At 36.7% G+C, this 18,616-nt stretch overlaps 1 protein-coding gene across 1 annotated transcript; it reads right to left on the reverse strand.

The window, feature by feature from the left end:
- Window positions 1-14,387: 14,387 nt before the first annotated feature.
- On the reverse strand, window positions 14,388-17,158 carry STRIT1 (small transmembrane regulator of ion transport 1). The gene is made up of 2 exons (XM_024769018.1): window positions 17,146-17,158; window positions 14,388-14,482 (listed from the first exon to the last, which is right to left on the reverse strand). The coding sequence occupies exons 1-2, from the start codon at window positions 17,156-17,158 to the stop codon at window positions 14,388-14,390; spliced, it is 108 nt and encodes a 35-aa protein (XP_024624786.1).
- Between the last annotated feature and the right edge of the window lie 1,458 nt (window positions 17,159-18,616).

Genomic DNA, 18,616 nt, shown 5'->3' on the forward strand with positions numbered 1-18,616 from the left:
TTGAGAACTACCGGAGTAAGAAATACCCAAAGACTTGACATAGTTTTAAAAGGGAGGAAACGTCTTTGTCAAATTTCTCTTTCAGGAGACACACACATAGCCACACAGACTTTATTTTCTTTACTAAGTGATTAAAATTCCTTTAGATAGAACCCAATGGGAGCAAAAATGATAGCAGTGAATTACTGAAAAGGAATAAATAAGATTTAGAGGGATGTAGAGGGATGGGTTAGAAAGGTGGTTTGAGGGGTAGGCTTTATAAATACAGAGTGCACTGACTTGAGAGAAACCAATCCTTATCCACGCAACACCAAACAACAATATAGCTTTGGATACTTATTTGCAAAGATAATTCATACTACACAGATCCCTGGTCTGGTTGTAAAACACATTTTCATCAACTTGCTAGGGAAAAATCTCCCTTATACTCCTTTATCAAACTATGGGCCAGACGTGAAAAAAAAAAAAAGACAATACATCGAGTAGTTTTGTCAGAAATCAGTCTAACTACGACATGATTGATCATTACTGAGCCTTTAGGTTTCCATCATTCTTCAAGTCCTTCTTCTATAGGCAGTCACCAACTCATACTTCACCTATCTCAAGGGCAGAACAATTCCAACAGTTTTTCCAGAGCTGAGTATTGAGTCGGATTTTTCCTTTCCTGTTTCTTAGACTAAGATGATTAATCAGAAGGGCACTAATGCTTTCACTCCCTGGGCTATGGCCTTCCCCTGAAAGAAGAAATTTCAGCTGATAACTGTTAAGCAAAATTATCACAGGCAATGGGTTTCAAATGCTTCTCGGTAGCTAAATTTCTTATATTGACATCAGTGAACTGGGATATGGTTTGAAAATGTAACAAGGAGCTCTGCCCTACACTTGACCCTGCATCTGCTTTCCTCCAGGTGATGCATCACAAAACCTTGCTGTCTGCTTTGACTCCACTCTGTTCCTATGACCTGACATGTTTACACATCACACCACTTTTCTTCTCAAAAGTTTTCCTTGTCACTAACTGTGTCCATAAAGTTACAATGATTAATGAGTTGTTGCTGCTGTTGTTATTGTTTTAAAACCTCTTTGGATTCCTGTATTAGAGTTACTACTGAAATGCCCACTGATTTATTTTTTTCACTTTTCTCTAAAATGAATTTATGTAGATGTAGGTTTTTTTAAGGTCTGCTAAAGGATTATTTTTGTGGGTATTTTTGTATCATTTGTAAGTCCCAAGACTGTGAAGCAAAGTCCCTAAACTTGAAAGTTTTAAAATCATCGCTTTCTAGAGACATATTCCAGGCAACCCCCAGGGAGAATTTCAGAGCTCCCACATCATCGTCACTGTATACCGCCTTTAGTGGATATACAATCAAGAATGGTGGGAAAGTGAATACATCAGCCTCTGCCTTAGAAGAAGAAGAAGAAAAAGAAGAGGGGGAGGGGAGGAAAGAAGGTAGACTATTGAGCACCTCACCAAGGAGAGCTGTTTAGAGTGCTTTAACTGCATGACGAGACAATCTAATGGGATACAGAAATATAAGCAATATAGATACGTGCAGCAGCATAAATAAGATCTAAGTCATTTGCTGTAAGAGTACAATGCTCTCTGAAGCTCTACCAGGCTTAAATGCACAGGCTTTGAGACAGAATTTACTATAGCAGAAAGAATATACAACATAACATAGCGATCTCCAGGCTCAAAAGGATACTGCCTGGGTTCAAGTTCTGATAGTGACAAACTGTGTGACTGGAGCTTGTTACTTAACCTCTCTGAATCTGTTTCTTCATCTTTAAATGAACATAATAATCATACCTAGTTAAGACAGCCATCATAAAGATTAGATGAGCTAACACAGGCAAAATGCTTAGAACAGTACTTGGCATGTGATTCAGAGCCCTAGGTCAAGAATATAAGTTCAGCTGAGCTGGTGACCAGCTGTGAGATTTTGGGCAAGTCTACCTTCATAAGTCTCATTACACACATCTAGATACACTGAGCTTTCATGAGAATCAAGCAAAATAATGTATAAGAAAGCATTTTTACAATTATAACATGCAAACTATTTTGTAAATGCATTGAAATGATTTTTGGATTGATACCCACTAAATTGATAATTGTGGTTATCTCTGACCAGGGAGTAGAATTAAAGATAGGTGAAGGGAATCTAAGCTTTTTACTTTCTTCTATAGTGTTTGAGATATGTTTAGAGAGAAGTCATTTATTGCATATGTACCTTTTGATGACAGTCTTCTGCATATGTTATTCTTATTAGAACTATGCAAGCATCTAAAAACTCTTGACATCTAGGGATTATAGTTTTACTTCCAAACGCCTGTGTAAATATCTCTGTACAGTACTGACAACATGAAAACTCTCAACTACTCTCCGTATCTGCAGATATAGAGAAAGGTTTAAAGTTCTATGGAGGAGATTCACGTTGTACCAAAATTTAAAGGGTCAAGGAAGTATTGACAGTTGTATAAATGTAGGTGTTGGGAAGAGAGGTGGAGTATGTTAGGGCCAATAGTGGTTCTTTTTGGAACAGAATGTGCAAAAGTGGCCTAGAGCTATAAGAGAGAGCAGGCAGCCCAGATATAGAGCTGGTCAAGAACCTTAAGTTCTATGGTACAAGTTGCCTTTATATCAAGGGACTGTAAGAAATCTAAGAACTTGAAAACATTGCACAGAATGGGACTGAAATAACAGAAAATTATAGAAAACCAAAAGGAGTTTAAAAGAGGTAAGGGAGATCTTGCTAAAGGATTTAACTGTGGAGACCAAGAAGCATGAAAATGAAGTATTGCCCAGAAGAAACATGTAGCTGTCAATCCCTTATTTAGGTCAATGATTTCCTTCCCCTGAAATCTGGTGCATCTCACAGTATAATTGGGGGGGAGAATCTGGTAATTTGGTGATCATATAGTATAGTTGAAGAACAATTTGTAATTCAAAATCAGAAGATGTGTGTTCAAGCCCTGGTTGTAATAATATTAACTATAATAATCACGAATAAGTCTCAACATCTCTGCACTCCAGTTCCCTTATCTCCACAGCATGGAGATGATGATAACATCTACTTCACAGAGTTGTTGGGTGCAATAAATAAGAATGTATGTAGGAAGTAATGAGGAAGTTTATGATACTAATAATGACTAAGATACTCTCATACAAATTGAACATTCAGTAAGTGACAGACATTGTGCTAAGAGCTTCACAAACTTGATATGTCACATGAGGCTGTTTGGTTAAAGGCAATGTTCAGGCATTCATTCATTCACTTGACATATATCTGTTGGACATTTCCCTGTTATTTCCAGTGAATCCTACTTTGTCACATGTCCTACACTCAAGAAGTTTACCATCTAGTGCTGGATGCAAAAGGGAAATTGTCTCACTTAGGAAGAATAAAGACCCTAGATGGGTGTGTGTGTGTATGTTTGGAGATATGGGTGGTCAGAGAAAGCTCTTACCAAGATGGTAATGTCTAAAGACACTGAATTCTAAGTAGTGCTTTTCAAATTGTTGGTCAAGTCACTGATTTTAAAATCAGTTTGGTGGGTTGAGACTTGTATTTTGTTTTAAATGATAACTGACTCCCCTTGTTTGTATCAGAGGACTCTGAGAATCCAGATATGTTACTAGGGTGGCAGTGAGATCCAAACAGTTCTCAGACTATTTGGCATCCTAATGGGGCCACTGAACTAAAGGCTTTTTGCAGAAACCTGAGCAGCCCCTGGAAGAACTCATCTCTGTCAGAGAAGGAGCCAGGCTTGAGGAGCTTGGTGCAGCAATTGTGAATTCAGTGTGGCAAGTGAGCCTGTCTAGGCCTGCCCTGGATGTATGTCTGGGTTCTAGGGAGAGAGAGGAGAGGCTGAGGATAAAAATGGAAAGAAATATTTAATTAAGCTCTGAGACACATTGTGGCCTAGTCAGTACTGCTTTAGAACTCCACGAACAGCAACTTGACTGTAGACCACCACACAAATCCAATGAGAGCTCTGATGGGAGAGGTAGGGAGAAGCAGGAAAGCATCCATGGTGCCTGGGAGAAACTGTGGGGCTCTGCAGAGGAGAAGTGACTAGAAGAAGCAGACATTTATTTATATGCCTCCGTGAGACCCTCCTGGGTTCCTCATCAGGAGGGAAGCAACAACTAGGGAAGTTTGAATTACTGGTATTAAAGGTGATCCCATTACTCTGCACAGGCTACTGAAAGTGGAAAAGTGTGTTGGTTAAATATGAGAATAGGAAAAGTGAGAGAATATTAAATAAAAGAACATGAGCAGAAAGGGAAAAACAAAATTGGATGGATCTGGCCACTTTCTTGAAGAGGTGATCGTACTCTGACTCCAAAGCAATCTGTCAACAGGCTCAAAAGCAAGTTTCTGCCTTTAGCAACATAAATGAGGAATATGCCCAATGTTTACAACATGCTGATGAGATTACGAGGTTTATTAGACTAAGGGATTGCATTTTCTAAATCAAAATGCATCCTATCCTGAGTATACCTTCACATGATACAGATGAGAGAAAATGTGGCTTTGAGCACATCAGTATGCAAACCACTAAGAAGCTTATTTCCATTTACTCTTCACTTCTGGACCAATTTTACAGAGCGAGTAACTTATAACAACTCAAAAGTTCCTCCATGACCCTGTTTCATTCGGCATCAAGATTGCAATCAATATCTAATTTCCTTTAATATTCATAGACATAAGCTCCAAAAGGAACTTTGACAGATATATATTTGTGTCATTTGGAATTTTGAATTTATAACGGCATGTATGTCCAGCCCAAGAAAATGACTGAAAATGGACTTTAATCTAGGATAATGATGAAAGTTTTAAACTCTTGACTATTTCTGACCTTCTGAAAAAAAAAAAAAAACCCAGCTCTGTGCCCAGCCAGGATTCATTCAGATGATTTGTAAGAAATTGCATACCCATCTCACTTTTGCAAACCAAGAAATCACTTTCAAAAGAGAGTGGAATAAAAGTAAAACATTCATCCATCTCATTCTCTGGGAAATTACCAACTCAAAATATTATTCTTCAGCTTTCGGTATTCTTTCCTATAAAGGAATCTTAGGCCAATGTATATTTATGTTTTAAGTGGAATTCCTCTGCTTGTCCAAAAAAAAAAGCATAGAAACAAAGAAAAAGGGGGAGGCAATGTCTGAGAAACGGCAATAAGCAATAATAAGGGATAATAAAATAAATAGTAAAAATGGGAAATAATTTCCTCAGAAAATAAAAAGAGAAGATTTATTTAACTACAAGATCTACAGATGGACATTACAGTCTTCCCTGGGTATCTGCATGGGACTGATTCCAGGACCCCTGCAGATACCAAAATCCACAGATGCTCAAGTCCCTTACACAAAATGGCATAGTATTTGCATATAACTTATGCATATCTTCCTGTGTACTTTATTTTTTTATGTATCCAATTTTATCTTTTTAATTTAATCTTTATCTTATATTGAGGTATACTTGATTTACAATGTCGTGTTAGTTTCAGGTGTACAACAATGTGATTTAGTTATATATATAAATATATCCACTCTTTTTTAGAGTCTTTTCCCATATAGGCCATTACAGAGTATTGAGCAGAGTTCCCCGTGCTATGCAGTTGGTCCTTGTTGACTATCTAACATATATATATATATATATTTATATATATATATGAGTAGTGTCTCTCTCTATATAGTAGTGTCTATATGTTAATCCCAAACTCCTAATTTATCCCTTTCTCCCATCTTTCCCCTTTGGTAACCATAAGTTTGTTTTCAAAGTCTGTGAGTCTATTTCTGTTTTGTGAATAAGTTCATTTGTATCATCTTTTTAGATTCCACATATGAGTGATATTATCTTTGTCTTTCTCCATCTGACTTACTTCACTTAGTATGATAATCTCCAGGTCCATCCATGTTGCTGCAGATGGCATTATTTCATTCTTTTTTATGGCTAAGTAATATTCCATTGTATATGTGTACCACAGCTTCTTTATCCATTCCTCTGTCGATGGACATTTAGGTTGCTTCCATGTTTTGGCTATTGTAAATAGTGCTGCAGTGAACACTGCAGTGCATATATCTTTTGAATTATGGTTTTCTCTGGGTAGCTGCTCAGGAGTAGAATTGCTGGGTCATATGATAGTTCTATTTTTAGTTTTTTAAGGAACCTCCATGCTGTTCTCCATAGTGCCTGTACCAATTTACGTTCCCACCAACAGAGTAGGAGGGTTCCTTTTTCTCTACACCCTTTCCAGCATTTATTGTTTATAGATTTTTTGATGATGGTCATTCTGACCAGTGTGAGGTGATACCCCATTGTAGTTTTGATTTGCATTTCTCTAATAATTCGTGATGTTGAGCATCTTTTCATGTGCCTCTTGGCCATCTGTATGTCTTCTCTGGAGAAATGTCTATTTAGACATTCTGCCCATTTTTTGATTAGGTTATCTCTTTTTCGATATTGAGTTGCATGAGCTGTTTGTATATTTTGGAGATTAATCCCTTGTTGGTTGCATAGTTTGTAAATATTTTCTCCCATTCTGTAGGTTGTCTTTTCATTTTGTTTATCGTTTCCTTTGCTGTGTAAAAGCTTTTAAGTTCAATTAGGTCCCATTTGTTTATTTTTATATTTATTTCTATTACTCTAGGAGACAGATCCAAAAAGATACTGCTGCAATTTATGCCAAAGAGTGTCCTATGTTTTCCTCTAAGAGTTTTATAGTATCCAGTCTTACATTTAGGTTTTTAATCCACTTTAAATCATTTCTATGTTCCTTATAATACCTAATACAATATAAATGCAATGCAAATAGTTGTAAATACAATGTAAATCTATGTAAATAGTTGCTGGCATGTAGCAAATTCAATTTTTGCTTTTTGGAACTTTCTGGAATTTTTTCAAATATTTTAGATTTGCAGTTTGTTGTATCCACAGTGCAGAACTCGTGGTCACAGAGGGCCAACCGTAGATGGAAACATTACTGTGGGTTGTGCACAGGGATCTCACTTCTAACCTTCTATTCTCTAGTAAATTTCCTCAGCTCTACCAGGCTTGGTTGCTCATGAGGAGTTTCCTTAGATATTTCAAAACTCATTGGAATTTACCTCTTATTCCAGACATGGCTAGTAATAAAAAAGCTTTCTTTGAGAGGTTTTTATGTCCTAATTACAGTATAGAGAAAGTAGTATTCTCAGCTCTGACATCAATACATGCCTTGAGGGGGAGGGGCACAGAATGAGGGTTGGTGATGATGTAAGGCCGAGCATTATGCAATCAGAAAATTTTAAGAAACAGTTAACTCATTAAACTCTTCTTCTCAAATAGTTATAGCTGCAGTTTGATAGAATGTAAGCTGAAGGTTTTGGAAATTTAAAAGCATATAAGATTCTATGCCTTGTGAAATCTGTATGTCATCACCTACCTAATCCTATTGTTCACAGATCAGTAATCACTTCTTTGAGAATTCCAATCCAGCTTACATTGCTCCAAGGACATTTTGAAAGTTCAAAGTTAGAACATCAACATTGTGCATTCAAGAATATTGTAAGGGGGAAATAATTACCCATTTGCTACATATTTGTCAGTTGTCTGTTTTGTACTATGAGTTGGAGAGATGAGAAATAGATTCACTCATAAAGGGCTTCAATTTAACAGAGGAAAAAACTCACATATATGAAAATATTAGTGGACAAATAATATGTATCATTATACTTCATTTAATTAAAAAGTATAATGTAATATAAGCTAATGTAATAAAGTGCTAATTTTTTGTTGCAGCTATAAACAGAAAAGTGGTTTGGATTTACTGATATAAGCTGTCATTGATCAGGGTCTCATGTACCAGGGAGTAATGCCTACATACACACACACATATATGATAGGTGTGTTTCCAAACTTCTGTGATACTAAAAATCACCTGGGGAATCGATTTCATAATAGGCCTTCTCTAGAGCTAATGAAATGAACTCTCCAGAGCAGGAGCTTGAGAATCTGTCTTTTTAACAGATGACTCAATTGTTTCAGTTCAGGCAGGTTTAGAAAACACTGCAGTCCTCACAAAAATCCCATGAAAATATTCTTCTTCTTTTATAGTTGAGAAACTAAGGTTAGAGAGATTAACTCCTCAAAGGACTCCCAAGTTAGAATACAACAATCTGACTTCCAAAACTTTTGGTCTTTTCACTGCACTAAGCTTTCTTTGTTCTCTGAGAAAATGATCAGGTTGGATGTGTAAACATGGAATTAAAATACTTATTATAGGGAAATTCATTTCTACTGCTGCTTACAAACAACATTACAGTCTGCTTTAAAGTGCTAAGGAAAAGAATATTGAGCCCTTGAAATAAGAAAGTCTTTGTCAAAGATAGATAGAAAATTAAGATTTATGGGAATGCTGAAGCTTTTTGTGTTCCAGGGAAAAGTTGTGCACACATTTGAACAAGAAATGAGATATCCTATAGCTTCGAAGGGCTAAAGAAAAGGACCAGTACGTGTGGAGAAAAAGACTCCAGACTAAAGAAAGTAAAGTTGTTCTGACATAAAACATAGGTTGCCACAAGTTTGTTTTATAACTTTCTAACCAAATGGCAGGACTCTGTGGTATACAAATGCAAGAAAGATGACAGGTGATGCAGGAGTGGTGTCGGCAGAAAGAAGTACAGAAAAACCCAGTCTCTAGCCAGGAAGAAAGCTAAAATATGAGTTGATGATGTCCTTAACCCCAAGGGAAACCAGAGCCCAGCTGTAAAGTAGCCTAAAACCTTTAGAAAGTTGGTGACAGCCCAGGGGCTACTTTACCTAGGGAGTCTTTTAATGGATTTCAGGAAATCCATTGAAATAGCATCTTGAAATAACATCTACAGTTTTGTCTGAATGTATAATTCCACATATGAGTGATATTATCTTTGTCTTTCTCCATCTGACTTACTTCACTTAGTATGATAATCTCCAGGTCCATCCATGTTGCTGCAGATGGCATTATTTCATTCTTTTTTATGGCTAAGTAATATTCCATTGTATATGTGTACCACAGCTTCTTTATCCATTCCTCTGTCGATGGACATTTAGGTTGCTTCCATGTTTTGGCTATTGTAAATAGTGCTGCAGTGAACACTGCAGTGCATATATCTTTTGAATTATGGTTTTCTCTGGGTAGCTGCTCAGGAGTAGAATTGCTGGGTCATATGATAGTTCTATTTTTAGTTTTTTAAGGAACCTCCATGCTGTTCTCCATAGTGCCTGTACCAATTTACGTTCCCACCAACAGAGTAGGAGGGTTCCTTTTTCTCTACACCCTTTCCAGCATTTATTGTTTATAGATTTTTTGATGATGGTCATTCTGACCAGTGTGAGGTGATACCCCATTGTAGTTTTGATTTGCATTTCTCTAATAATTCGTGATGTTGAGCATCTTTTCATGTGCCTCTTGGCCATCTGTATGTCTTCTCTGGAGAAATGTCTATTTAGACATTCTGCCCATTTTTTGATTAGGTTATCTCTTTTTCGATATTGAGTTGCATGAGCTGTTTGTATATTTTGGAGATTAATCCCTTGTTGGTTGCATAGTTTGTAAATATTTTCTCCCATTCTGTAGGTTGTCTTTTCATTTTGTTTATCGTTTCCTTTGCTGTGTAAAAGCTTTTAAGTTCAATTAGGTCCCATTTGTTTATTTTTATATTTATTTCTATTACTCTAGGAGACAGATCCAAAAAGATACTGCTGCAATTTATGCCAAAGAGTGTCCTATGTTTTCCTCTAAGAGTTTTATAGTATCCAGTCTTACATTTAGGTTTTTAATCCACTTTAAATCATTTCTATGTTCCTTATAATACCTAATACAATATAAATGCAATGCAAATAGTTGTAAATACAATGTAAATCTATGTAAATAGTTGCTGGCATGTAGCAAATTCAATTTTTGCTTTTTGGAACTTTCTGGAATTTTTTCAAATATTTTAGATTTGCAGTTTGTTGTATCCACAGTGCAGAACTCGTGGTCACAGAGGGCCAACCGTAGATGGAAACATTACTGTGGGTTGTGCACAGGGATCTCACTTCTAACCTTCTATTCTCTAGTAAATTTCCTCAGCTCTACCAGGCTTGGTTGCTCATGAGGAGTTTCCTTAGATATTTCAAAACTCATTGGAATTTACCTCTTATTCCAGACATGGCTAGTAATAAAAAAGCTTTCTTTGAGAGGTTTTTATGTCCTAATTACAGTATAGAGAAAGTAGTATTCTCAGCTCTGACATCAATACATGCCTTGAGGGGGAGGGGCACAGAATGAGGGTTGGTGATGATGTAAGGCCGAGCATTATGCAATCAGAAAATTTTAAGAAACAGTTAACTCATTAAACTCTTCTTCTCAAATAGTTATAGCTGCAGTTTGATAGAATGTAAGCTGAAGGTTTTGGAAATTTAAAAGCATATAAGATTCTATGCCTTGTGAAATCTGTATGTCATCACCTACCTAATCCTATTGTTCACAGATCAGTAATCACTTCTTTGAGAATTCCAATCCAGCTTACATTGCTCCAAGGACATTTTGAAAGTTCAAAGTTAGAACATCAACATTGTGCATTCAAGAATATTGTAAGGGGGAAATAATTACCCATTTGCTACATATTTGTCAGTTGTCTGTTTTGTACTATGAGTTGGAGAGATGAGAAATAGATTCACTCATAAAGGGCTTCAATTTAACAGAGGAAAAAACTCACATATATGAAAATATTAGTGGACAAATAATATGTATCATTATACTTCATTTAATTAAAAAGTATAATGTAATATAAGCTAATGTAATAAAGTGCTAATTTTTTGTTGCAGCTATAAACAGAAAAGTGGTTTGGATTTACTGATATAAGCTGTCATTGATCAGGGTCTCATGTACCAGGGAGTAATGCCTACATACACACACACATATATGATAGGTGTGTTTCCAAACTTCTGTGATACTAAAAATCACCTGGGGAATCGATTTCATAATAGGCCTTCTCTAGAGCTAATGAAATGAACTCTCCAGAGCAGGAGCTTGAGAATCTGTCTTTTTAACAGATGACTCAATTGTTTCAGTTCAGGCAGGTTTAGAAAACACTGCAGTCCTCACAAAAATCCCATGAAAATATTCTTCTTCTTTTATAGTTGAGAAACTAAGGTTAGAGAGATTAACTCCTCAAAGGACTCCCAAGTTAGAATACAACAATCTGACTTCCAAAACTTTTGGTCTTTTCACTGCACTAAGCTTTCTTTGTTCTCTGAGAAAATGATCAGGTTGGATGTGTAAACATGGAATTAAAATACTTATTATAGGGAAATTCATTTCTACTGCTGCTTACAAACAACATTACAGTCTGCTTTAAAGTGCTAAGGAAAAGAATATTGAGCCCTTGAAATAAGAAAGTCTTTGTCAAAGATAGATAGAAAATTAAGATTTATGGGAATGCTGAAGCTTTTTGTGTTCCAGGGAAAAGTTGTGCACACATTTGAACAAGAAATGAGATATCCTATAGCTTCGAAGGGCTAAAGAAAAGGACCAGTACGTGTGGAGAAAAAGACTCCAGACTAAAGAAAGTAAAGTTGTTCTGACATAAAACATAGGTTGCCACAAGTTTGTTTTATAACTTTCTAACCAAATGGCAGGACTCTGTGGTATACAAATGCAAGAAAGATGACAGGTGATGCAGGAGTGGTGTCGGCAGAAAGAAGTACAGAAAAACCCAGTCTCTAGCCAGGAAGAAAGCTAAAATATGAGTTGATGATGTCCTTAACCCCAAGGGAAACCAGAGCCCAGCTGTAAAGTAGCCTAAAACCTTTAGAAAGTTGGTGACAGCCCAGGGGCTACTTTACCTAGGGAGTCTTTTAATGGATTTCAGGAAATCCATTGAAATAGCATCTTGAAATAACATCTACAGTTTTGTCTGAATGTATGTATTCTGATAAAGTCTACTGCTTTCATGGGTTTCTCATTAAAGTCTATAGCACAGAAAGAGGTCAAGTGAATAGAAAGACCATATTTTTAATTAACTCAAACAGAATGTGAAGAAGGGAAAAAAAAAAAATAGATGGTCTTGAAGCCCTCGCAAACCATATAAGCATCAGGGAAGTCTAGGGGATTCAGGTCAGGGGTGTACTTAAGAACTGGCTGTCCACTGGGAGGAAGCCCTGATTTATAGTACTTGTTGATTGCTGTGATGTAAATACTCCCATGTGGCCAATTTCCAGCTGCCAAATGAGATGTAACCTAACTTTCAAAATTCCTGAAAAGTTAACAATCAGCTTTCACAAGACTGCAGGAGCCGTATCCAGTAGCCCTCTGATTCAAGGTGAGTTCATTCTTTTCAAGTCTGGAGAAAACTAAAACTAGGTCAAGTTGTTAATGAAAATAGTCGAGCCTAATTTTATACACATTTTATGTTAGCATTTTATAAATATTTCTTTAAACAGAAGTTTTTAAAAAGCTTTTTTGAAATGTTTAACCAAGTTTAAAAGGTAAGAATCAGTGAATAAAGCCAAAGTTTTCTCTAATTGTTTTGATGAGATTAATTTCAGTAGGAAAATTAATTGAATAAAAAAGGATGCTATAATTACCAGGAAGAAACTGGGTCCCTTCTTGTCTTGGTCCACTTGGGCTGCTATTTCAAAACAACACTGACGGGTGGGTAGCTTATAAACAGCAAATGTTTTTTTGCTCACAGTTCTGGAGGCTGGAAGTCCAAGATCAGGGTGCCAGCAAGGCCAGGTTCAAGTGAGGCCCTCTTCTAAGGTTGCAAACTTGTCATTGTGTCCTCACAAGGTGAAAGGGCTAGAGAGCTCTCTGGGCCTCTTTTATAAGGGTGCTAATCCCATTCATGAGGGCTCCATACTCATGATCTAATCACCTCCCAATCCCCACCCTAACACCCAATACCATCAAAGTTGGGGGGTTAGGATTTCAATGTATGAATTTTGAGAGGACACAAACATTCAGACCATAGCACTTCTAGAGCAGTAGTTCTCAAATTATGGATTCTGGACAAGCAGCATCAACATTACCTGAAAACTTGTTAGAAATGAAATTCTCAGGCCCCCCACCCCAGATCTCTGAATCAGAAACTCTGAGAGTGGGACCCAGCAACCTGTGTTTTAACAGGTCCTCCACCAATTTGATGTACTATTAGATTTGTTTCAATTTGCTTTAAATTTGGGGATTATGTTTTTCTTTTTCTTTGTTCTTTTAATTTATAAGATATTTACTTGATTCGAAAACAAGGGACACTCAGAGATATCTAGCCATTTGTGGCTCCTCTGTTCCAGTATTTTAGTATAGGCAGGTATGTGTGCATATTGGTATAACCCCTCGTTTTTTACACAAAAGGTAGCATACATTGTTCTGTACCTGTTTTTTTCACCAAATACTTTGCCCTGGAGATAACATCACATCAGCATATAGAGAACCCCCTTCATTCATTCCTTTTTACAGCTGCTTAAGTGCCACATTATGTAGATAGACTACAGTTTGTTAGTCTTCTATTAATAGATATTTGGCTTTTTCCAGGGTTTCGTTCTAACAGATTATGCCATAATGAATAGACTTGTGCATATACCATTTTGTATTTTTAGCAGTGTACCTGTGGAAATGTCAATATTCTTAGAAGAGGGATCGCTGGGTCAAAAGTTAAATACATATGTAATATTGGTATTTTGATTGCTGAACACCCTAAAAATGTTGTACCATTTTGAATTTCTAAAGACAGTATATGAGAGTGCTTATTTCCCCACAGCCTTACCAAGACATATATTGGTATATCTTCATTTTTTCCCATCTGACAGGTGAGTAATTGTTCTTCAATGCGGTGTTATTTACAGTTCTCTTATTGTAAGAGGTTAAGGGTCAAGTTTACATTCACATTTTCATTTTCTATGAACTGTCTCTTCTTATCTCTAGCTCATTTTTTCTGTTTTTCTGTTTTTTGAGGGGTGGCCAAAAAATTTAATGTAATTTAATTTACCAAACTTTTTCCTATTGCTTATACATATTAAGTAGGAATATTTTTCCTACTCTCAGGTTGTAGAGAAATTCATCTATATTTTCTTATAGTTATTATTTGTACCCAGAATTTTAAACATGTTTCTGAAGAGATTCTTATGTCCACTGAAGTACCAGCTTACAAATGCAAGTTTTATAAACTGATGTCAAACATTGCAGTTATTTACGTGAGAAACATTTAATAATCTGTCATTTCATGCTTTTTTTAATTCTTCTAAATGATGTCAACCTGAAGTCTTCTTGCCTGCACGATAAAATGTTCCATTAGTAAAACAGAAAAGATTATTTCTGGAGTAATGTGTATTCTTTGTGAAGAAACATATTTAATTATTGAAAACTTTACCTTTCTAAGAGAAGACAACATAAACCATTACGATGCATCCCACAATCCAGCCAATCAAGAGAAGAATAGGGACCAGAAGGTGTGAAAATGTAGTCGCTGCTGAAAAAATAAGAGAAAGCAGATCAGGTAGGTCATGTTGGTATTAAATCTTCTGAATCAAAAGGATAAGAGAAAGTCTGATATAATATCAAGGGAAAAATACACTCTCTAATCACATCCATACAAGATTATTATTTTCTTTTCTACAAAGGGACTTGTGACTCAGCTGGGTATTTGGAATAGAAGACCTGTGTTCAAACCATAGGCCTTCCTTTTACAGTTATGTGACCTTGGACAATCCTGAGCTTGAACTTTCCTATTTGTAAGATACAGAGAATGAAACTTGTGATATACACCTCCCGGAGTTGTGAGGATCAAATGGCATCACGTGTTTACAAAGGCTTTGTAAACTCTAATTACTGTGTGGGTGTGGGTGTAGTATATACAGAACAGATTCATGCATTTGTTCAATAACACAGAGACCAGCTGTTTACATAGAAACACTGGAAAGTGACTGAGGTAATTCTTACTAAACTAGTCATAACATAGGGAAAGGTGTTGAAAATCATTCTTAGACTTGATAGCTGCCTTTATCATAGGAAAAGGAAAGCATTATACCTTATGTAAGCATTGAGAAAAGATATTCTATTTTTTTAACTGGTTCAATACGGCAACCTACACTGATCCAACACACACGTAAAAGACAAAAGTATAATAATTCCTCTTGTGTCTCCTATTTGTACCCTTACCTGTAAAACAGCAACTTATAAAAGTATCTTTTTCTAATATCCACTGCATCTCAATCTTGTTACAAAAAACACACCACACAAAATGATTCAAAACAGCACAGAGGGCTTCCCTGGTGGCGCAGTGGTTGGGAGTCCGCCTGCCGGTGAAGGGGACACGGGTTCGTGCCCCGGTCCGGAGGGATCCCACATGCCACAGAGCGGCTGGGCCCGTGAGCCATGGCTGCTGAGCCTGCGCGTGTGGAGCCTGTGCTCCGCAACGGGAGAGGCCACAACAGTGAAAGGCCCGCGTACCGCAAAAAAAAAGAAAAAAAAAAAAAAAAACAGCACAGAAACACATAGTATAGAATTAATGTCCCTGTGTTAAAGCCTCAGATATGTTCCTAATTGAAAAACACAGTTAGATTTTATGGCGTTGGCTAACAAAGAAAATGCATATTCTTAGCAATTGCATTCCTATTACAATTTCCATCACTCTAAAAGTGAAGTTTTTTAAGTGCTATTAAAATCATCAGGAAATGAGACACTTCTAAAATTAGAAGACACTCATAACAGCAAATATTCTGAAATTAAAATGGATTTTTATAGTTTAAATCTATTTTTCCAAAAGTTTTGGAGTCTCTCAACTCTCACAAGTTCAGCAGCTTTCCTTGCTTGTCCATCTCACTGTGACCTTGAACAAAGCGTTAACCTCTAAATGAAAAAAGCCCTTTCTTTCTCTTTACCTGCCATGTGGTATTGCTTTAAGGGTAAAGGAAACATTATGATATGTTCTTTACTCTCATTTGGATGAAAGCCTTTTTATGAATTAAAGGAGCATTACAGTGGAAGTACGTAGTAGTTTCTTGAACTGCTCCTATATTGATTTAGTACTTTTCCCAATTTCAAAGAACTTATAAATGCTCAATTAAAATATTGGAATTAACTTTTAAGTATTTTATACAAGCATATTTTAATACAGTTCTGAAATTTACATATAATAAAGCACTAAAAGTAGTGTATCTCATTACTTATTATTCTTTGTAAAACAATACAATTGACTGTGCATTTAAATACTCAAAGTATACCTGCATTTGTGTTCTGTTAACAGTAGTGTTTTAAGTTTTATTATAATCTGTAGCATTGGTTTGAAATAGGAATATTTAGGAACACAACATACTCTGCATACATCACACTAGTAACACAAATAAGCACAAAACCTCTTTTTAAATATGAACAGTAATTCCAAATTTCTTCTCTCCGGGTTTAAAACCTGGTGCCACCACGCTCTTATATGTGATCTCAAGCAAGTTACTAAACTCTGCTATGCCTCAGTTTCCTTATCTATAAAACGGGAATGATGATAACACTTCATATCTCATGAGATTGTTGTCAGGATTAAAAGCATCAATTCCCATAGGCATTTGAAAACTTACTTGGACACTATATATATATATATTCAGCCCATTTATCATTTATTACAGTCAATCATTTTTCTTAAAAATTTAAAAAAACAAAAAAAGAAATTCAGATGTGAAGCATACTAAGCCTATTTTATTTATTTTTGTTTCAGAGTCAGAAAACACACTCAGAAAGGTAGAGGGATTTCCCCCAAATTCACACGGCCATTTAGTAGCAGATCTGACACAGAATTCAAATGTCCTTAATGCTACCCCAGCACACCACAATGCCTCAAATCCAGTACAACACTGGAGGATAACTGACCTCTAACTCATCTTTCAAAACAAGCATGAACAAATTAAGCTCTTTTGTTTATCTGATCCTTTTGAAATTATTCAGGTAACGTATAGACATGGTCCATAAATTGCGTATCTAATGCATTTTTTCAGCCACACTAACATATACGGTTAATGATCCTTTAGCAGAGATACCACACTCTTCAGAATAGCTAAGAAACAGCAAATATTGCGAAACAGAAAATAAACGAGGGAGCCTGGAGCCTTTTTTGCCAAGAGAGTTGGATGTCTTAAATCTTACCTTTTTCAGCCATTCTTCCTGTTGTGGGGTGGGCTGGTCAGGGCCACGCTTACCTCTTTGTTATTGTTATCCAGCATCTCTTTGAACTTTAAATAGACATCTGAAGAGTGTGGCAGCTGCCTGACTCCTGGCTGCCAATTGTCTGGGTGATGTAAGACAGTGGAAAGCAGAACTCCTCTGTCTCTTTCTTTATCCTGTTATTGTGGAGGAAACAAGGGGATACATGACCTAAACAATTAAGTAAGTTGAATTATCCTAACCCAGTGATAGGCAGATTTTTTTTTAACTCACCCAGTGCCTCAGACAACATGAAGGAAATGTTGGGAAGGGGGTGTACAGAGGAAAGATGGCATTGCGATTAGAGAAGTCCTAGTAAAGAGGAAGGGTGGTATATTGGAAAGAAAGGACTTTGGAGTTGGAGAGACCTGGCTTCAAATTCCAATTCTGCTATATCTGTAATAAAGGCCAGTTGCTTAACTGAGCATCAGCTTCTTTGATTTTAAAATATCGATAGTAATACCTACCCAATGAAGAAATGTCATAAAGATGAAATGAAAAAGTTATATCAAATAGAGACAGTTCTTTATTATATTACAGAATACAAAAGATAAAATAGTGCCCCTTCCTATGAACCATTCTAAAAACAGAAAATTGTAGTATAAATGTCCTAGAAACTAAAACAATAAAACGCTGTGGTATTGCCTAGACTTTTCAGAGAGCAGTCATTAGCTTGTTGTTTTTATTAGCAATGTATAAAAATAGGACATTCCATTTTTCAAAGTCCAACCTGGCTTATGTAACATGACCTAGATTATGCTCTAGATTCTCATTGGAATAACTTTTGGGTCTGGATGGAAAGCTTTTGCAAAATGACCTTGTAACTGACTTTCAAAAAATCTAACACAAGACTGAGTGTCCTCCTCTGAAAACAAGATTTACCTGATCAGATCTACCTCCACACAGTTCCAAGAGTAATGTTTCCTGCAGATGACCACATGTCTCATCACTGGTCAAAACCCACCAATGGGGCTTCCCTGGTGGCACAGTGGTTGAGAGTCCGCCTGCCGATGCAGGGGACATGGGTTCGTGCCCCGGTCCGGGAAGATCCCACATGCCGCGGAGCGGCTAGGCCTGTGAGCCATGGCCGCTGAGCCTGCGCGTCCGGAGCCTGTGCTCCGCAACAGGAGAGGCCACAACAGTGAGAGTCCCGCGTACCGCAAACAAAACAAAACAAGAAAACCCACCAATGGTTCTCCATCTCCTAGAGAATAAAAATCAGAACTCCTTGTCAAGATACCTAAAAAGCCCCACCTCTTTACTTTCCCATTTGCAATGATGCTTCGACCACACTGAACTTGCTATTATATGAATCCGGAATGCTACAATCCACACAGGCAAGAATAACATGAATTTCTACCTCAAGTCATATACCTATAGATTAGAGTGTGCAGCCAAAAATCTGGTAAATTTG

This window comes from Neophocaena asiaeorientalis, unplaced genomic scaffold (assembly GCF_003031525.2).
Source record: "Neophocaena asiaeorientalis asiaeorientalis breed wild unplaced genomic scaffold, Neophocaena_asiaeorientalis_V1.1 scaffold118, whole genome shotgun sequence".
In the NCBI taxonomy this organism is placed as follows: domain Eukaryota; kingdom Metazoa; phylum Chordata; class Mammalia; order Artiodactyla; family Phocoenidae; genus Neophocaena; species Neophocaena asiaeorientalis.